This window comes from Monodon monoceros, unplaced genomic scaffold (assembly GCF_005190385.1).
Source record: "Monodon monoceros isolate NGI ecotype Baffin Bay Population unplaced genomic scaffold, NGI_Narwhal_1 Super_Scaffold_11, whole genome shotgun sequence".
NCBI classification, from domain to species: Eukaryota; Metazoa; Chordata; class Mammalia; order Artiodactyla; family Monodontidae; genus Monodon; species Monodon monoceros.
This window is the reverse complement of record NW_021703767.1, coordinates 94,688,026-94,710,427: the sequence shown is the minus strand read 5'-3', so window position 1 is coordinate 94,710,427 and position 22,402 is coordinate 94,688,026. Positions and strand designations below refer to the sequence as shown.

Sequence of the window (22,402 nt, the reverse complement as noted above, 5' to 3'; positions counted from 1 at the left end):
TACTATGTGTCAGGCACTGGGCTGAGGGATTCCACACACATTACACTTTAGTTTTCATAACAACCCTACACTGTACTATTACTAACAGTACTGTTACTCAGAGAGCAAGTTGGCCATCTTCACAAAACTAGAACGAGGCAGAAACAGACTGGATGCCAGCTCAGTCCTGCTCCTAAGTCCTTTCCATTACACTCCTATCCACTTGTGAAAATGTTAAATTATACCCCAACATATGCACATGCCAAGGCCTCTAAGCTTTTTCCAAATCCCCTTCCCACAATTCATTCAGGTCCCCACTCTGACTCATATTGCTCTATATTCTACGCTCCCACTGTCTCTGTTTGCACGTCAATTTTAAGAGTTTTTGCTATTTTCTCTTACGCTTAGAGAAGTGGTCCTCAGCTGCGGAGAACTTTGCCCCTCAGGAGACAGCTGGCAATGTCTGGAGACATTTCTGATTGTCAGGACTTCGGGGTGCACTGGCATCTCATGGGTGGAGGCCAAGGATGCTGCTAAACATCCTACAATGCACAGGACAGCACCTCCACAACAAAGAGCTATCTGACCCCAATGTTTCTCAACCCAGTGCCAAGGCTGAGAAACTCCGCCTTGAAGGGTAATGTGGTTTAATAAATGTGCTTTAGTTTCCTCCCCTATAAAATCATGAGGAGTAACTAAGACACCATATAGGAAAAGCTTTAGCACACAGTAAGCATTCTAACTAAACATTAACTAATTAGTTAATCTGATTGCACACTTTTTAGAGTAGGAACCACCTTGGTTGGCTCTGCATTCTTCCCACACAAAGCACAGGGCTTTTGTCACGGGCACTCAACAAATGTGAAATAATGTATTCTTTATATTTGAATTTTTGTTTAAAAAACAAATGCCACTATTATTTAAGAAACACAACATTCTCCCATACTCACTCCTTACCAAACAAGAAGTGAATAGTATAATTCATGATTCATTAGAACAGAATATGAAAAGCTACATTGCATCCTGAATATGTCATAGAATCACCTCCATAGCAAGACTATCAATAAACCTGCTATTAAAATGTTTTGTCTCACTTCAACAGAAAATTTATTAAGAGATCACAATATATAGATTTAAGGAAATCCCCTGCAACAGCCTCAGATTCTTCTGTCTATGCCAGGTCAGTTTTTGACCGTATCAATTGTCAGGTCTTGAGTTGAATTACTCAGAAACCACCTTAAACTGTAATCACAAGCATGTCAAATAAAAACAGCAAAAGTCAAGTCTCAGAATGAGTATGTCAGAACTGGCTGGCATCACATCTCAGGTCCAGATCTTTGCGCGTTTTTACTTTTCTCAGTTTACGCATGTTAGAGTCGGCACAAAAACCCTACAGTAAATGATTACAAAAAAACATTAGGATTAACATTCACTCAAGTGGCCCTACAACAGGATAATCTACAATCATTTTTGCAGAGTCTCTGGAGGTGTGGCCCCAGGGCCCTGAACATCAGAATGAACCCATACACTTATTAGAAGTGCAGATTCCTGGACCCCAGCCAGACCTACTGAATCAAAATTTGAGAGGTTAGGCCTGGAAATCTATATTTTTAATCATTTCTCAAATATTTATTTTGCATAGTAAACTCTGGGAACCTCTTCCAGGAGGGTGAACCCCAGAAAATTGATTTGCCTCATTTGTAAATTTCCAGCATGTGTCTTGCTTCTACAGATTATCAATAATTAATTTAACATAAAATCCACACCCCTACCATAAAAATCAGGGAGAGAATTCTGTTGATGACTTTTGTCCAAATATGCACATCTGAAGTAAGCAGACTGACATTTTATGGGAAATGCTGAAAAAACTGGGAATGAATATAAATAGAATTATCAAGGAAAACAGAGCTCAATTCTGGGCCACACACAGGTCACCATCTACTATGTACCAGATGGGGGATACAGTGATGGTTAGACGGACTAGGTCCCTGCCCTTATTTTTTCCTTATTATGCATTTAAATTGTTTAATATATACATAAACAAAGAAGTAAAATACTTTCAGAGAGTGGCAATGCCATGAAGACAAAAAAACAAGTTGACAGAGAAAGTCATTGGGAGGAGGGAGGCAGTGGCAGTGGCTGGCTCTATTAGATACAAGGATGAAAAGTGGTTTCCTTGAGCAGGTAACATTTGAGCTGGGACCTGAAGGAGAGAAAGCTAGCCATGAGAGGGTTGAGGGGCAAGTGCTCTAGACAGAAGAAACTATTACTAGAAAGATGCTGAGGTGAGAAAAAGATTCGCATGAAATTATTATTGAAATTAAATCAGAAATCAGATAATACATACAAAATGTTTCATGACATAGAAAACTATTTTAAAGTATGAAGGATTATTTTTATTAATATGTTAGAATCGTTTCAGGGCAGAAGCCAGGATAATGAAGGACCTCAAGTCTAAGTCATACGAAGAATTAATTCAGCAACTGTGGCTACATTGACTGGAGATGAGGAGACACAAGTATGTGTTTGGGGGAAGAAGGGAGAAGTCTTCTTCAAATATCTGAAGGACTATGTTCTTGTGGAAGAAGATTACATTTATTTTTTTAAATAGCTCCGAGGGAGTGAAAGGAGCTTGAACTGGTAAACATTTTAGGAAGGGAGAATCTTGGCTCAACATGATAATGAACATTCAAAGGGAACTGCAGGCAAATGGAATGACTGGGAGGTAATGAATCCCACACAAGTGGAGGTGATCAAGGATGGGCTGAACAGACGCTGGCAGAGGCATGATTGGGCTAGATGACCTATAAGGACCTATGAAACCCTTTGAAAACACATACACACACACACACACACACACTCAGTCACAGCGTTCTCTCTCAACAAGTACTATAACCACCAATATGGCCTCTTTACTTCATACTTTACAACCTAGAGGAGGTTTTAAGAGAAACCTGAGAGATACTGAGGAATCCACCATATTCCCAATTCACGTTGTCACCCCAGAATAAAGTACATCTCCATCTCTGCAATAACCAATATACAGTTCCAAAGGGCAAATTAAGAAACAGGATAGACTAACATTCATTTTTTAAATCTGTGGCTAAGATTTAATGGTGTTTTAGCAATAAACATTAAACAATTATTTGGACCTATTAAAATAATTACTCTATTTTAACAAAAATGTGTCTGGATTCCATTAGGTCCCAATAAGTGGCATGCCAATAAACAGCCAAAGCCTTTAGCAAACGGGTATGTGGCCTTTGGTTGGTTCATTTTTTTCATGGGAGCCATAGGCCCAAGAAGATGATTTCCTCATAAAAAACCCTGACAGAGCCTCTTTACTCTTCATTATTTATGCAATCTGTCTAGAAAGTAAAGCAAAAAACAGATACTGAACTACCACTTGACCACCTGGGACCAAAATGATAAATCTAACCTTCCAAGGAGAGACAGACCAAGCTAGACTCGGGAGTAAGGCTAGAAGCAACTTTGAAAAGCTAAATGTTGTTAATGACCTTTATATAAAATATGTTTCCACATCTAGATTTAAGTGGCTTATATGAAGATATACTTCAAGAAATACTCTCTTAATATCTACATATACTTTTTGTGTATTGAATTAAGTCTACTTCTTGAAAATTACTTGTAAATAAAATTATATTATGACTCTCTTAGGACAGCTTATTAAAAGAAACTTATAAGAATCTTTCCAGAAAAGAAAGGCTACATCTGTATAATTGTACATAAAATTATACCTCATTTTATGAAATCCAGGAACAAAAGCCAGGGTTACAAAAAATTAAAATCAAAGATTTAATATTTAATGTAAAGAAAGTATTTATCACAGACTTTTTTGGTATAGATATCTGTTCCTAGGGCTTTAAAATTTATATTTATGTTTACACTATTTTAGAAATATACCTATTCCATAAAAGTTAAATATAACCTATAATGTGGACAATCACTTCCTAAATTATTTCTCTTTGGGTTCACGTGTATTTGAGTTCAGGTTTTGCAGTTTATTAAGCTTTAATCCTTCAGGGCTCAGAGTAACAGCAGGACTGGATTAGTGACCCAGAAAACCCAGGTGTCTCTGTTCTTGAGGGGGTGCCACCTAATATCATCTGGGTCGTCTAGAAACCAAACCCTTAACTGGGTATGGAGGATTAATCCTTCAGGTAAATCATTCCAAGTCCCCAAAACATTTATAGCAAACACCCTCACTTGACTAATGCACAGAAAAGCTGCTGTACCACAAAACAATACATAGGGCTGGTAAAAGAAACCAAGCCTCCTGTCTCAAAGTCCAATGTTATCACCATGGCCATCTTTGCAGTCTCCCCTCAGCTTGAGAGAAGCCAAATTTCTGTATCAACCTCTAAGAGAAGGGCACCCTTTAGAACAATAGTGTTAACAACGTACTTGGCCAATTTCTTTCCTCCCTGAAGATCTGAGACCTCCTGCGACTTGTTTCCTTTTCTTTTTTTTTCAAGTAACAAGAAATTAGGGCTAATTTTGGATTTTCCAAACATTCTCATCCTTAATTGAGAATCCTTATCTCTTTGTTATCCTCCCTTGCAAGAGTGTATACAGTCCACCTCTTAGATTAGTGGACAAAGCTGTGAATCATCTCCCAGATGTGTATTCTACAGGTGGGAAGCACAGGACAATGGAATGGCACTATAAAACCAACAGCATTATACAGAGTTGCTTCTCCAAATTGACAGCGAATCAGAAGTAATTCTCTACATAAATCAGGGCTTAATTCATAAGCTCACATTAATTCACAAGTTCAATCCAACTTCTCAAAATGCAATAGCACAATCTTCCAACCTGATTATCTTCACTGAAAGTATTTAAAAGCATTTGCTGAGACACCTTTCTTTCTTGTGTCAGACAGGATCAGTGTCAAGTGAACAGCTGGAGTAGACTACATTCTGTCTAATTGCAGGGAGTTGACATTTTAGGAAATAATCATTTCTTGCAAGAGAGAAATTTTCCCCTGGAGTGGACACCAAAGGGTACCTCCTGGTAAATAAAGGCCTAAGTATTTATATATATATATATATATATATATATATATATGTATATATATACACACATATACTTTTGACATTCTGTAGAATCGGAAATATTACAATCTGGATGACTTTTACAATAATTTTAATCAACTTAGAGAAGTTTAGGACTCAAAGAAGTAATTTTTAAAAAATAGAACAACAAGAGAGAATTTGTAGTGAAAATGCCATCCCATATCACTACCACGCTAGAAAGTGACGGATATTTCCCTTGAAATAATCATGTGGAAACAGTTGGTTTGTTTTGAAGGCATTTATTTCAATAGCTCATTCACTAAAACCCCCTGAGCTTTAGTCCAAAAAGTTAATTTCCATTTTCTTTTGATAATCAGGAGAATCAACCCACTTTTCTAAATAATCACTTTTTCAGATCATTTTCTGGGAGAAAATATGTTTTAAAAGCATGTTTGGAGTGAATTTGTAAGTAAAAATTTAGTAAAAAGGAGAGAAGAACTTTTCATTCCTCAGCTCAAGTTTAACTTTTAAGTATTTCCTATCTTGTAAGAGTCGTTGCTGCCATTAGGCCTTTCTTTGTGAGGTGGCCAGTTTTCTCCTAACATTGTTCACTAAATTCATCTAACTCATGCCCTAGGCCAGTAACAAATCTACTTTTCCAGCTGTGATACTTTAATAGCTTAAATTTCTGAAGTAAATAGCATCCTTCGCGCCTTTGAAAACCAGTTCTGGCAGTGATTAAAGTAAAGAAACGAAACATTTAAAGAGCTTCATATATGCACCATCAGAATGCATGTGTCAGCTATAAGCTCTATAATATATAATGAAGGGAAATGCCCAAATCCCAGAATCCGGTTTAGGCAGTGGGACTACAGATACATTTAAAAAGATGGAGAGTCAATTAACAAGTATATTATGTCATTTTAAATCTGTTATGAGACATGTATGAGTGAGAACAGACAGCACTGCTATTCCGCATTCATGAACCGAAACCACACATAAGCCATGTTCAAGCTCAAGGAACTTACCTTATACACTTGTCCGTATGTTCCATTGCCAACAAGTTCCACCAATTCAAAGATCCCTGCAGGATCCTGAAAGAAAATAAACAATAAAAAGTCAAAACGATATTCTAGCCGTCGTCTTAATCAAAAGCAAATACGCATTTAAAATAAGCAAATAAATAACAACTTTAGCTTTTGGGGGGGGCTCTCATATGTTAATATTAAAGAGCATTAAAATTTAATTCAGCTGCGGCTATGAAATGAGTCAAAGTCTATTTGTTTCTATTTTACATTTCTATGAGATGTGTTTAAATCAGACAAAAGGAAACAAGACTTCGTTGAAACAATTTAAAAAAAGAATTAATGCATTTCTCACTGTCAAATGGAAATACACTTGTAGGTACCTCGGGCTAAACTGAAAGGCTCACCATCCTGAAGGGGTTCCAATTTTGAAGATTCTTCTGTTTGACATTTCTGAGCTGCTCATTGTGTCGAACACTGGCAGTTCAGAAAGGAGTGCTCCTGTGTTGTGGGGCAATCTTCCCTGCAGAAGTCAACAGTTTCCAAGAGAAAATGGAATCAACCTAACTTCCTCTCTCAGAAAGTATTTCTCTGGATTCATCTCCCCTCTCGACAATGCTGCCTCTGCTAAATATGCTTTTGCGGCCTGGCCTCCAGTTCCTGCAGGACCTGGAGAGTCCCGGGCAGGATCTAGAATGCAAAGGAAACTGGAGAACTATGCAAGTTCTTAGCACCGAACAGGTGTCTGCTAACCCTCAGAGTCAGCTGTGTTAGAGCGCTCAATAAATATCCAATAATCGTGGATATTATTACCGAATTACCATCCCCAAAAGTCGAAAAGAAAAATCAAAGCCTATGAGATTCAACTCAGAGACAGAAAGTGCCTTTGGCCTCCTCTGATTCCTAACTGAACAGAAATGATTTCTTTAAAGGCCTAGCTCACGAATCACAAACATCCATGTCCACAGAGGCCGGGCAAGTAACGGAAAAGAGTGAGGGGGCCGCAGGGGCCTGTGACAAACTGAGGAAGTCATGTCCCCTTTGCGGGGCAGGGGGGCCAGCTGGAACCAATCGTTGTCATGTCAACCTATGAGCACAGTCTTGCCAGGTCTGAAGATTTTTTTGAAGAAAAACTGAACATTTTCTTTCATGTGAGATCTCGTTTTTAAATGTTAGGCACGAACTCACTTTAAAAAAAACTCTGGGGGACAAATGAAAAAAACGTCAGCCTCTGGCCTAAAAAGCATTTCCCCTCTCCAGTCAACAGGTTTACAGAGCACTGCCATATGGTGTGACGGTGACTGAGAATCAGGCAGGGGAAAGCCTGGATTTTAGCTTCAGACAGGCCTGGGCCGAGCCCCAGCTCTGCCTTGTCTGGCGGCGTGATCCCAGATCTCTCCCCTGGGAGAGCAACTCAGTCTCCACGCAGATAAAACGGGGAGGACATCTACCCAGCAGAGCTCTGGGGAAGAGTAAGTGAGGGCCTAGCACCACACCTGCATGTAGTTAGCAAACCTAATATCTGACAGGAATCATTTTTAAGCTGAGGAATCCCACACCTCTAGTAGCATTTAAAGGGAGAGGGGCTGCTCTTCACAGGGAAGGGGACAAATGAGTTGGAGGTGACAAGTTAGAGCTTTTTAAAGTGACAGTCTTCAGCAAATCAGGCCCAAGAATAGCCCTTTGTGTTGTGTCTTCAAAGATCTCACATAGAAAACAAATTAAAAAAGAAAAAAATAGGACAAAACAGCAACAGCTGAAGCACTTAGTCACTCACAAAGACTGCAATTAGCATTATCCATTGTTATAAAGACAGGAAGGCAAGAAACCCCACTCCAGACTCATGTCCCGACAGATGGAGAAGTCCAGAAGTTCGCTATGCCCCACCTGGTCAGGGAGCTGTGGACATCATCCCAGATGGAACCATGAGACAGGAAAACATGGGAAAAGGACCTAGAGCTCTGCAGACGGAGACTCCAGAGCTAAAAGTCACTGTCAAGGCCACCTGGGAGGTGCCTGAAGATGGGAAAGAAAAATCGTGTTTGTTAAACTACTAGGCCATTAGAGCAGCAGGTTTTATTATGAATGGGATTAGAAGGAAATGAGGAAAAGGGGGAGAAGTAGCCCACAAGTGGTGGCAGCTGCTGTTTGTTTCTAAGCTGTGCTTCCCAGTAGTTTGTTTGCGCAGTGGTGTTTCTGCAACAAATTTCAAGAGAGGTCCTACATTTGCTTGAAATATCTCAATTGTGTGTTGTTTTCTTTTTTTAATATTTATTTATTTGTTTATTTATCTTTGGCTGCATTGGGTTTCGTTGCTGCACGCGGGCTTTCTCTAGTTGTGGTGAGCCGGGGCTACTCTTCCTTGCGGTGCACGGGCTTCTCATTGCGGTGGCTTCTCTTGTTGCGGAGCACGGGCTCTAGGCACGCGGGCTTCAGTAGTTGTGGCACACAGGCTCAGCAGTTATGGCTCACGGGCTCTAGAGCGCAGGCTCAGCAGTTGTGGCGCACGGGCTTAGTTGCTCCGCGGCATGTGGGATCTTCCCGGACCAGGGCTCGAACCCATGTCCCCTGCACCGGCAGGCAGATTCTTAACCACTGCGCCACCAGGGAAGCCCCTCAATTGTGTTTTCAACATTCATATTTCTTGACTAAAAAAAAAATACGAACAAAAGAAAGGAGATGTAGGATGGTGAGTACCAGCTGCCATAAGGAGCCCGGGAAGCGTAAGCAGGGTGGCAGGAGAGGGAGGTGCAGAGCGGGACCCACTTCTGCACCCAGGGATCGCCCCACCTCACAGACCTCTCCTCAGGGCTGGGATGTAATGGGCAGGTCTCAATACGAGCCAGGCAGCTGACTCCCAGGTTCCTTCCTCTCCTCAAGTAGTCCATTCATAGGCATATTGGTCCAGCCAGTCGGAGCCAAGAGGGTTCAATGCCAAGACTTTCATTCCAGCTGCTGGGAGAGAGGCTCTTCCCACTGGACACATCAACGGGCTCAGAAGCAAAAGTCAGAGGGACTACAGAGTTTGATTGGCATCCCCCCTTGGGTAAGCAACCAAACCGGAAACAGTCATCAAATTAGGGTGGTTCCCCAGGAAACAGACTCTGAGAATCACCGAGATTTACACAGAGGGTTAACCGGGATGTGCCTCATAACGCCAGTGGGGAGTGACTGAAGAAGGCCTGGACTGAGCGGATGAAGGAAGTCAATGCAATGCAGTGGAACAAAGACTTCATCTGCTCCCACAGGAGCTCTGGAGTTGGGATGACTCTTCAGAATTACCCTACCTTGAGGCATGGGGGCCTCTTTCCCCCACCTCCATTGACTAGTCATTGCATGCAGGCTGTCCCCCATCCCCATCCCAGAGGTTATGATCTTGGGTGAAGGGACACTCTTCAGCCGAGGACAATTCCCAGGTGAGAACCATCGCTAGCCACCTACACCCCCAGCAGGTGGAAATGAGCACCTCAGCAGTGGACAGGGAATCTGGGTGACACACCATGGCATCCACTACAAGCATCCTGGCTAGAAATGAGGACCCACTTGGAACTGGAAGAGAAGTCTCCAAGCATCTACCTTCTACAGTATACTGATAGTAATAAGACAAAACGGCACAATTAGAGTCATGGTGTTTGCAAGGAGGGAAGAGAAGTCTCCAAGCATCTACCTTCTACAGTATACTGACAGTAATAAGACAAAACGGCACAATTAGAGTCATGGTGTTTGCAAGGAGGGGGCTCTCTGAGACCCTAGAAAGCACAAGGCAGAGCTATTGTTCAGGGACACTTGAACTTAGCACTGACTCTAAGCTTCCCTATTCCCTCTCCCCCAATCCAAGTACCTGGGCAGCTGGATGTTTGTGAATATTCCCTTACACAAATGCATATAAATGTCAGAGACTTTCTTGGGGAATACTGATATAGCTTGAATGTTGTAAGCATTCAGCTGTGTTCTCGATTCTTGCAGGACTCTAAAGTAATTTCTCCTGGCTCACCAATGACCTCGATCTCTTGTTTGTAATGGTCTCTTCTCAGTCTGTCCTGGTTGTTCCCTCTGAGGCACTGACACTGCTGAGCATCGCCACTCTTGGTGAAATCCACCCCCTCCTTTCTCTTCCATCATCCAGTCTCTCAGAGAGATTTTTCTTTCTCCTGCCCATACCTTAAAGGTTGGCTGAGCCCAAGGTTCCATGCTCCTGTTGTCCACTAAGTGCTAAGGATTTTATCTCCAGAAGTCCACCATATCCATCTACTCAACCCTCTTCATACAACAGCCCTCACCATCTTCTTGCTGGGACTGTTTATTTCAATCAATTCTCTCCTCCTTTCAAGCTATCCTTCACACCAATCTTTCTAAAATAGACATTTCTAAACACAACACACCACGCTTTAAAGTCCTACACAAGGTGGTTCAAATTGAAAGTCAAGGTCCTGTCGTTCTTAGGCCCAGTTTTCATTCCCAGCTTCGCGTTCCATCATTTTGTGCTACATCCAACCGCTTCAAACCTCAGTTCCCTGACACATCACACTTAGCCATGTCTCTCTGCCTCGGTTCATACTGTCTGCCTGCCACGATTATTCCTTCTACTATTCTCTACGAGGCAAAGCCCATCCTTGAAGGTCCAGTGTGACACCTCCTCTGTGAAGCCTGTCTCAAACTAGTGCCCCCGCCTCTCTGCCCCCATAGCACGTTGTGCATAGCTCCATGATAACCGCTCTCACACAGTGAGGTCCCCTCTTCCATTTCTCTCTCTTGATGAATTGCAAATGGCCTGAGAGCAAGCACGGAGCATATTTATCTCAGTGTTTCCAGCACTTAGCATGGCGTCCAACACACAACTGCTAGACATAACTATTTACTCAATAAGGTTGATGTCCCACAATGCTCCACAATATAAGTAGAGGAAGTCGCAAAAAATGGGATCAGAATGTAGAGCCAAAGGTCTAACAAGCTTACGTCATTTCTTTTTCCATCTAGACATAGCTGTCCCAGCCACTGCCCCTTCCTCACTCCCCTGACCCGGCTCCCAACCGCACAAAACTGTCACATGCATAAGCTCCTGTGGTCTTCCCAGCTCTAAAGAAAATTCATAAGGGCCATTGTTGTAAGCTGTGCCTCCGGTACGTGGAGAAGACAGGCTGTCAGGATGCGGCCACGTGCAATGCAACAAGAAGACACTGTGCCTAATGATCATGTTCCAAAGACAGGAAGGGTAAGAGAAAAGAATCAGTTTAATCCTCCCTCTCATGTTTGCTTAGAGGCTCGTCGTAAAGCCGGGATGGGCAGCATGGAAGAAGGTTACATACACCAAGGAGAAATGAGCAAATCATTGACATTTACCAAAGTCAGGAATCCCTGTTGGCTACACATGCCTTTATTCAGATCTTAACCTTTGCTGAGAGGCTGAAAAGAACATTTAATTCTATGGTAGAACAGGTTACATTATTTCATAATGAAATATAACGACATATCAAAAGACATGCTGTTGCATGAAAGAAAATGTAACTTTTCAGCAAGTTACTGATGAAGGCAAATTTGATTAATCATAATAATAAAAATCACAATAATCACTAACATTTCATGAGCACTTATGTGCTAGGTACTATTCTAAGCACTTTCCATGGAGAGATTAGTTAATTATCGCAACTCTATCAAGTGGTTGCTGTCCTCGTCTTTGTTTTACAGAGGAGGAAACGGAGGTTCAGAGAAAGTAAGAACTAAGTCGAGGTCACACCAACAATGGGTGGCTGAGCCAGGATGGGTCAGACTGCAAACCCCAGGCCCTTAACCACTCACCACCCCATCAGCTTCACAGAATCAGAATTCCCGGCCCTTGATTTTCCACTTGCTAGCTCTCCAGCCCTGGGCAAGTTTCAAAACTGCCCTGAGTCTCAGTTTCTCTGTCTCTAAAAAGGGAACAATAGTATGTCCCAGGCAGGGTTACTGGGAAGACTGTGAAAGTGTGTAGACTAGCTCAGGGCCTGATACTTAATAAGACTTCAATAAATATTAACCTCTTTCCTTCCTTTTCTTTTCCCCTTTGAAAAAAGAATTCATTTAATACACAAGGAATATGCTGCAGAAAAATTCAGGGTGTGTTTCAAATATTTTCAACTCATAAAGCCAGTAAAAGAACACCGATTGTTTATTAACCAAGATCGCCACATGTTTAACAAACAGAGTCAGATATTTATGGACAAACAAGTGTCTCTTTAGAAATCAGCGAGACATTTGGAAAGACGCGTTAACTTTTCGGGGCTCCTGGGATGCTGGAATAAATTCTCTCGTCTATCAGCTGATGAAATTCAGGCGGCATTGGCAGGCTCAAGTCTGACTTCTCAGCAGGGTGGAGTGATTTAAGGTCTAGGAGTTAATATTCCCAGTCACTGAGTTATACTTTAATTCTTCCAGGTCCCCTGAATGACACTGGATTTATCGGAATACTAAATAACATCTCTGGACTAAATCCCAAAGACTGGAAAAGCCAAACCTAAATATATAACTAGGATAACTACTTCCTTAGCAGCATAAACGATGATACATATCCTTCACAGCCCTTTCCCCCTTCTCTGAAAATGAAATCAAGAGAGAAATTGGGAGCTTGTACAGACTCTAGACAACCCTTCTCCCAAACTCCCCTTCTTCAAGACCTGGCCGTTCTGTGCCAGATCTTTCACTTGAGGTCACCAGTTCTGCGTCAGGGTGAAATAAACCCTCGCAGAATATGGACGGCTGATAAGGCTCCCAGAATGACTGCCTACCCCGCAGATTCCCTACTGACATCTGCTAAAAGACTGTGCTTACTCCAAACTCACGGGCCTTAAAAAGACCAAAATGTTATTTCTCTTAGAACCATATTTAGTAGCTGATTTGTTCGGTTTCAGCCCTAACTGACAAGCATATGCTTACAAAAGCAAAACAGGACAAAGAAAACAGGAACAGTAGGAGAACTTTCCATATTTATCTTGAGCCTTCAGGCTTTTCAACACCATCGTTATTCCAAAGTAAGTAGAGCACTGGGAACCATCGTGCTGACTCAACACAGCACATCCCAACTCACAGCCAGGCCAGGTCCCTCGAATCATTTTTCACGGACCTTCCCTCCCAACGTGAGGGTCTGAGCAGCGAAAGGTCTTGCCTTGCACAATGGGGTTTATTCAGTCCCTGGGCGCTACCGGCACCCTCCCACGCACCTACTGTCTGGGGTGGAAGCAGGCGGTACACTGGCCCTGCCTCCTGGTGTTTCCAGGCTGATGAAGGAATAGACATAAGCAGATAACTACACATACACAGTCATTAAATTACAATGACAAGCGACATGCAGGAAAAATAAAAGGTGCTCCGAGGGCTTCCCTGGTGGCGCAGTGGTTGAGAGTCCGCCTGCCGATGGAGGGGACATGGGTTCGTGCCCCGGTCCGGGAAGATCCCACATGCCCCAGAGTGGCTGGGCCTGTGAGCTACGGCCGCTGAGCATGGGCGTCTGGAGCCTGTGCTCCGCAACGGGAGAGGCCACAACAGTGAGAGGCCCGCGTACCGCAAAAAAAAAAAAAAAAAAAAAGTGCTCCGAGAGCATATTCCTGGGAGATCTACAAAACAGCCCGGATTTCTCTTCATTAACATACTGCCCAAGCCATGCCTCTCAAATGGGACAGATAATTCAAGTAAAAAATACGTACAAAAATAACATAAAACACTGGTTGCTGAATTTCCTCACTTGATCATCTATATAAATTAAGCTCTGAGGAGCTATCAGAGGATTGGTGCAAAAATGTTAGATTTCACTTCGGGATTCTGCTCCTTGCTAGTGTGATTTGACCTCTCATATTCTGATTTCCCCATCTGTAAAATGGGAGAGTCCCGCTTGGCCTGCGGTCTTTGCAAGGCTGTATCCCACACAAGCTGGGCACCTCCCCAATGCCACATGTCCTTGGTTGTCCTCTGGGAAGGGCGATGCTAAGTGCAGGCTGACTCCAGGATGCCCACTGCCCCTTACGGCTGTGCTTGGCTAGACAGTATTGGCATCCTTTTACCAATACTAACTCTGGCAGGTTCTGGACATGGTTCCAGCCAAACCTCAAGGGACACGGCCCTCAATACTGGTAGCTGCTAGCCCTCGGGTCAGGGGGACCGGAGCCTCCCCACTTCCTGTTCGGGTCCCAGTTCCACCGGCTACTCATATTCAGCAGCCAGCGGCAGTGGACCAGCTTCCCCATGCCTGCCACAGCTCACCTGCTCCACTCGGGATGCTGCATCTCCCGCCTGTCCTCAAGAAGCAGCCTCTAGAATGAGATCTGAAACCTGGCTCTTCAGATTAATAGGGGTGAGACCTTAACCTATAATGGTCATTATCACCGTCTCTGGGATAGACAATGGCCTAAATGCTTTATATACATTTTCATATTTAATCTTCTTAGCGACTGTGGGAAGTAGATATTACTAACCCCAATTTCCAGATGATGAAACAAAAGCTTCAAGGAATTAACTTGCTCAAGGTTAAATAGTATGTGGTAGAAACAGCAGCCAAGGCCAGACTGCAAAGTGAGGAAAAACATACATCCCATGAGGATTGTTCAGAGGATCAGAAACAACATACACAAAGCATTTAGCTTTATGCACAGTAGTGCTTAACAAAAAAAGCTACTGCTATTATTGCCCTTGCTGCTGGTATCATTAAAAGTTGCCCAATGGGCTTCCCTGGTGGCGCAGTGGTTGAGAGTCCGCCTGCCGATGCAGGGGACACGGGTTCGTTCCCCGGTCCGGGAAGATCCCACATGCCGCGGAGCGGCTGGGCCCGTGAGCCATGGCCGCTGAGCCTGCGCGTCCGGAGCCTGTGCTCCGCAACGGGAGAGGCCACAACAGTAACAGGCCCACGTACCGCAAAAAAAAAAAAAAAAAAAAGTTGCCCAAGATGACAGCATTGTCAGTAGTAGAGGCAGAATTCAAATCCAGATATTTTTAATCCAAGCCCATCACTATTTCTCACTTCTCTACAAATGGCCGATGCTGAAATTAACTTGGGGCTGTGGGGTTGATGAAGGCCTTGCAGTTTAACCATGGAGCCAGAGAAGGGCCAGTAACCTCAAACCAGGCAGAGGCAACCAGGCAAGTGGCTGGGGACCCGGAAGTAAAATGTGCCACAGCTGCTCGATGCCCCTCCTTCCCATCAGAGCCTGGAGTCCCAGACACAGAGACCAAGTGGGCGCTGAGATTTCCATCCAAAGCTTCCGTTTCTTTTTTTCTTACTTTGCCATCAGCTAGGATGAACACTGAGTACTTTAAGTTAACCAATCAATTGTCAGTGAGAAGCAGTAAACCATAGTAGTTAAGACCACAGACTACAGCCAGAAAGCCTGACGCTGGTCCCAGTTTTCCCCTTTACTAGCTGTGACCTTGAACAGATTATTTAATCTCTCTGTGCCTCAGTTTCCTCAACTGTAAAAGAGTGATAATAGTAGTACTTACTTCCAAGGATTACTACAAAATGATTAATATATAGAAAACATTTAAAGCAATGTCTGGCATAATGTAAGTACTCAAAAGTGTTTGTTAATAATTCCTTATCATAGAATGCAAATTCTAAGAAGGAAAGACATACTGGTTTGGTTCATTGCAGTGCCCCCACTACTCAGATCAATGACTGGGACATTATAGACCTAATAAATATAGACTTAATATAAATATATAATATAGACCTAATAAATTATAGACTTAATAAACAGCTGCTGGATGAATCATGTCCCCACTGGTGTCACCAGTTCCACCACCAAAAGCCACCTTACGATAAGATCTCTGACATCTGGAGCAGGGATTTCTGCGATTGTATCAGTAAAATCCCTCTCCTCATTTTTTTACAGAAGAACAAAGTGAGGCGCAGGCAAGTCCTATATACTCATAAAATCATAGGTTTTTCCAAAAAGAAGAGTTAAGGTGGCGTGTCCAAGGTCTCAACTAGTTAGTAGCAGATTAAGTTCAAGACCCCAAGTCCTTTGACTTTTAGTCTTTCTCTGTGTTCAGTAAAATCCTTTGATAAACCAAAGTAATCACTCACTGTCTTTCAAACAGTGGACCTAGAAGGGAAGAGAGCAGGAACTGGCGCTGGGGGGAGGGGGAATGTAGGCACCAGTATTCAGGTGTAAATTCCAGGTGCTTGTGTTGAGAAGTGAATTTACTTCACACCCAGAAACGATGTAACAAGATTTATCACACATCGCCAAGTTGATATCATTGAAACAATGAATTTACTAGGTCACAAGTACATATCAGCATAGATGAATGGGATTTTTCAAAATATACTTTTCTCAGTTCACAGACCTTGTATATTCACACTCATATTTAGCTTAGTTCCAAATTACAGTTGTCCCTTGAACGATGCAGGGGTTAGGGTTGCTGAAAATCTTCATATGACTTTACAGTTGGCCCTGTGTAGCCACAGTTCTGCATCCATGGATTCAACCAGCCATGGATGGTGTAGTGCTGTAGTAGGTATTTATTGAAAAGAATCTGCTTATAAGTGGACCTGTACAGTTAAAACCCAGGTTGTTCAAGGATCAACTGTATTTCCTTACAAGAAAAAACAAAGAATTCTACATAATTGTTGATGGTTGTTTACTGGCTTATATCGGAAAAATGGGCATGCATAATTAGGAACATACAATTAAAAAGAGGACTTCCCTGGTGGCGCAGTGGTTAAGAATCTGCCTGCCAATGCAGGCGACACGGGTTCGAGCCCTGGTCTGGGAAGATCCCACATACCGCAGAGCAACTCAGCCCGTACGCCACAACTACTGAGCCTGCACTCTAGAGCCTGCGTGCCACAACTACTGAGCCCACGTGCCACAACTACTGAAGCCTGCGCGCCTAGAGGCCGTGCTCCGCAACAAGAGAAGCCACCGCAATGAGAAGCCCGCGCACCGCAACAAAGAGTAGCCCCCACTCGCTGCAACTAGAGAAAGCCCGCGCGCAGCAACAAAGACCCAACGCAGCCAAAAATAAATAAATAAATAAATTTTTAAAAAAATTTAAAAAGAGAGCTGAGAAAGGCTTATAATGTAACTTGGAAATTTATTCTGATTTGGGTACTGTAATCCTTTGTCAACTCTTGGGATTCCCAGCCAGCCCGTCTCACCCTTCCTGACCTGGAGTCCCTGAGCTGTGGCCACAAACCTGCCTGTGCACATGTGGAACAAACAGAACCCACCACTCTCTTCAGGGAAAATTTCCAACACAACTGCAGTCAGGGAAAGGCACATAACTTCATGAAGCAGCCGGAGAGAATTCTCCAGGACACTAGGTCACATGGCAGATTTTGGACAAGGAAGGGCTCTCCACCTTCCAGGACTTGCCTCAACTCTCCCAGTCTGTTCCAGCTCAAACATTGAAGTTGCTTTAAAGGTCAATATGTACGTAAAGGCCTCCCACCCCGGCCCCTTCCTTCCCACCATCAAGTTGTCTCAGAGATTATACAGCTGTTTGGGGAAATGTATCATACAGTTTACAGATATGCAAAGATGGGATCTCTCTAGGCCTGTCAGGACAAGGTAACTTTCTGGCATTTCCAGCAACACGAGGTCGAAATGATGGGAACCAGACTAGCAAAGATTTTGGCATTTTGCCTTTTCAAAGATGCTTAGATGAAGAAAAAAGAGAGCAATTGCAGCAGATGGACTTTAAAGACAAGAACTGATTACCTAAATAATTAAGTAAGAAAGATTAGGAAAGCATCCAAGGTTCCATTTTGGAAAAAGGAGCCTTAACCCTTCCCCCAAAGGTATTCATTTACCGCCTGCTTCCAACAGACCAACGGCACACATTTGCTTGAAAGCATTTTCGGCCTTTCTCCCCACACCTATAAGCAACCGTGCAGTGGACAACAGGCCCTCTCTGTGGGATGAGGAGGTTAGTATTGGCTGGCTGGATCCCCTATGACTCTCACTTCCAGAGAGGGGCGGCACGGCTAAGAGCCATGGAGAAACAGCCAAGAGCCCATCAACATCAGCCTGGGGCAGGCGCCTGTCATCTGGAAGACAGCAGTGTGAGCCCATCCCAGTGCATCACTTGGTGTTGCCACTAATGGCACAGATGGCTGGTTAACAACAACCCTTATACAGATTGTTTTTGACAAGGCTTCACTGGCATCTGGTCTCTTTTTTTTCTTCAAGGCTTTTGTCCCTATGACTAGGCTAGCACTAAGGATATACAAGTTTGTTTGTTTTACAGGGTGGATACTTTTTTGAATGGGGGCTTTAGACCATCCTTTCAAGGGTCTAAATAGTTTTGCAAATCCAAGAAGCTCAAACTAAACTTCTCTGTGTCCCTCCAGACTTCCAAAGGCAATGAATTTCCATTGTCAAAGAGGTTTGGGAACACCGAGTTTAAAAGGTTAGCAATTTAGCTCGCTCTTTATTGCGGGGCCTCTCAGAGCCTTTAATGTATTAATATGCCCTGGAAATCTCCAAGAGAGGGCCAAGCTTTCCACATTCCCAAACCTGTCTGGCTGTAGAACACTTTTTAAGGGACCCTTGTGTCTCTCTAAGCACTGGTGTTCTGTGGAGCACAGGTTAGAAAATGATAGGGTACACAGCAATCTTTCCTTTCTCATTCATGCTTAAGCAAAGCTTCCATCTTAAGTTACTAGAGCAGGAAGTGCCCAGTGTCACCCAATGTCCATTCTCCCTTTGGTCCTTAGTAACAAAAACTCCCAATTTTATTTGGGAGACAAAGCACCCAGATCAAAAACTACATGCCCGGTTGGGAGTCCGCCTGCCGATGCGGGGGGCGCGGGTTCGTGCCCCGGTCTGGGAGGATCCCGCATGCCGCGGAGCGGCTGGGCCCGTGGGCCATGGCCGCTGGGCTTGCACGTCCGGAGCCTGTGCTCCGCAGCGGGGGAGGCCACAGCAGTGAGAGGCCCGCGTACTGCAAAAAAAAAAAAAAAAAAAAAAACTACATGCCCTAGCTTCCTTGAAGCTAGGGGTGAATATGTGACTAAGTTCTGGTCAGTGATGAGTAAGCAGAATTGTTGTGTGGGACTTTCAGAAGGGTTGCTCAAATGGAGCTGACTTAGCTGAGAGAAGCACTCTTTTGTCCTCCAACCTCCTCCTTCCAGTTCCCTGGAATGTGGATGTGATGGCTGGAGCCCTGCAGCCATTTCTGACCCTGAGGTGAATTTACAAATGGAAGCCTCACGCTAGGTTGTTATGGCAGAACAATAAAATGATTCTAAGTCTCTGATGGCCATGGAACTACCGTACCACCACTGGACTGCCTATATCTGGACTTCTTTAAATTGAGAGAGAAATAAACTTATATCTTCCTAAACTCTCTAATATTTAGGGTTTTCTGTCCAATACCGCTGAATTCTAATTCATTTACTTTTAAGTTTACTATTCAGATATTTTTATTTATTTGTGTTAAACTAACAGTACTTCTTTAAAGTACTCTTCTTCATCAGCCTTTGCTTTGGTAGAGGTTGCAGATATTATAGTTGTTCAACAGATATTCCTCTTCTCCTTCCACTGGCACACTACAGGATGGCACTCCCTCACCCCTCTTTACGTTGGGTGTGGCCACATGATTTGCTTTGGCCAACGCAATGTGAGCGTAAGTGATGTGCCACTTTCAGAGGGAATATTTGATTGTTAGTGTGAGATATTTTGATAACTATGGAAGCATATGTGGACATGAAGCCTCCTCTAGTCTGTATCCTTGGGTAGCTGATGAACAGAGTCTCTCCTGACGGGCTCTGGACATGTGGCATGGTCAAGAAATAAACTTTAGTTGTATTAAGTCTCTAAGATTATTTGTTATCACAGCACGTCTTAGCCTGTTCTGACTGACAGAAATGACCCAAATACGGTGATAATAATAATCTCACTGTATAATGTTTTACGATTTCTGAAACAATATCTCAGAAGAATCACTTTTTACTAGGTATCTCCTATACCACAGACATTGTACAGAGCATTTTGCAAAAATTATTTTATTTGATCTCTGCATTGATCCTGTAAGGTAGATTGTTCACAAGAGAGAAAACTGAGGCTAAGAGAGTAACCTACATAAGATCAATGTCCAATGCCAAAATGCACATTCTCCCCACTGTCTCCAACCTGCAACATCTGAAGGCAGCCCTGGAAACAATGAAAACCCTTACAAAGCTGACTGGTGACACAGGAGTCCTTGGAACCCTTTGTTACTAAGGAGGGTGGGGGAAACCGAATTGAAAAATGGAGTTTGCGCTCTCGTGGCTGACCACATCCTGTATGGACTAAACCAGGGCATGCTGGGGCTTGTAGTCCTACTACCACACTGAGAACAGCAGAACTACAAGTCCTCTGATGCTCATTTGAGTGCCTTTAAACTCAAAACCTGCTTTTTGAGCCACTGTCAAGGTAACCTAGCAGCTGAGAATAACTAATTGGGCAACATTCTCTGACTGCTGGCATGAAGAGTTATAATATCAGCATCACCGTGGCAACCTGACTGGTTATTCACACAAAGAAAAACCGGTCTCCATTCAGACCAGGATTGCATTTTTACCTATATTCCACTTTTCCCATTACAAGTTGCTACCAAAGGAACAATGCTTCTTTTAAGAAGAATGTTTATTACTGGTCTGTGGAAAAACAGCATTTTCATAGCCTAGAAAAATTTGGAAAGGGGGGAAAAAGTAATATATCCTTTATTGCCACCGGCAAAGAGATTTTATTAAGATGGCCCTATACAAACAATAGTAAAGGCCACCGTGGAGTAAGTGACCTGTAACTGGCCACAGAATTCTATGGAGATGTCAACAGCATATTATGGGCAGTGGATTACTAACAACTAGATCACATTAAATTGACCAGGGCCCATCTCCTGAGTACGTACAATGTCCTATTGTAGACCCCTCCCCCAAACCCCAGTGGCTCCCCTGGCCTATTCTATTTCACCATCCAACCCCAGGCTGTATCTTTAAAGCACAGGCAGCCTGTCTCCATGCATCAGCTATAGCCAACTGCTCACCAGGCCCAGAAGATGCTCTTACGTTCTGTGTTCTTGTTCTTGCTGTCAAGAAAGTCCTTTGTTCCCATTTCTGTCAAAGTCTGACTAGTCCTTTGAGGTCCAACTCAAGTCATATTTCACACCTAAGACCCTCCCAACATTGCATTAGTGTAAACTCCACATTAAACTGCATCCCCAAAGCTGCCTGAAATGTATCTGTCTTACTGCCCTGGAAGGCAACTCTTCAGGGAGCAAGGTCTATGTCTTCATTATCTCTGATCTCCCAAGATGTTTAACAGTGATGCCTGACACATCAGTAGTGTGACATGGGAGCATGAGTAGTAATTTGTGTACCAACCGATCAGGGTTTGAGTGGGGCTTTGCCACTTCCTGGTGTGTAATCTTTGAAAAATTACTTAATCTCTTTCAGCCACAGTTTCTTCACCTAGCGACCAGATGCTACTCAAAGTGTGGTCCATGACCAGCAGGGTCCGCAGCACCTGGGAGGGGTTAGAAATACAGAATCTTGGGCTCTGCCCAGAACTACTGAATCAAAATTAACATTTTAATGAGATCCCAGGTGATTCGAGTGAAGAATGATGTTACAAAAGTACTGATAAAAACCTACTTAGCAGAATTATGGTGAGAATGAGGGAAAGTTTGTGGAAAATACCCAGCAAGGAGCATGATACCTAACAGGTCCTCACTAAATGAGGAAACTATTACTAACGATAAGAGTATACTAACGTTTAATAATATACTAATAATTCCCTAATATAAAATGGAATGAAAATTGAGTTGTCTGGTGTTATAGAAGATTCAGATATCATGACATGAGCTTCCTTTAAGGAGCATGTCTAATTAGTAATAACAGAGGAAAACAAATGTAATATAAATGAAGAGAAATGAAAGGACTGTGGTTTAGAAGATCATAGTTTTGAACCTGACTTCAACATTTACAGTTTTTTCTGACATTGACCAAATCCACTGAAATTCTCTAGTTCTTGGTTTTTTCTCCTATAAAGTAGAAATAAGAATACCATTTCCCTGCTTGCCTTTCAGGGTTGTACTAAAGTTGAAATGAAACACAAGCATGAAAGAATTTTGCCAGGGTGAAGTTGGGTTGTTATCCATTAGTACAAAAATAAAACATGCCCATCACAAATTTTCCACTCCTGAACCCACGCTCAAGGGTGGCCACCCTTGAAGGACAAAACTGCCTATTAGGGCCACTACAAAATAATGTTCAGCTTATTCCATTTTATAGGATTTGAGGATGGAGTTTTAATGGAAGGAATGAGGAGAGAGATAAAGGGGGCAGCTGGCTCTGCCTGCTCAGGCAGTGGTCATGGTAAGGTACCTAAGCTGAGGGTACCTACGGCTTGG

General features: G+C 43.1%; 1 protein-coding gene across 3 annotated transcripts in view; it reads right to left on the bottom strand.

Annotated features, from left to right (window-relative positions):
• The window catches only part of TNIK (TRAF2 and NCK interacting kinase), a 412,061-nt gene that overhangs the window by 312,392 nt on the left and 77,267 nt on the right, over positions 1–22,402 (bottom strand). For all 3 annotated transcript variants that reach the window (XM_029213869.1, XM_029213867.1, XM_029213868.1), the window contains exon 2: positions 6,044–6,109. In XM_029213869.1, coding sequence (XP_029069702.1) covers positions 6,044–6,109 — 66 coding nt within the window. The remainder of the gene's footprint in view (positions 1–6,043; positions 6,110–22,402) is intronic.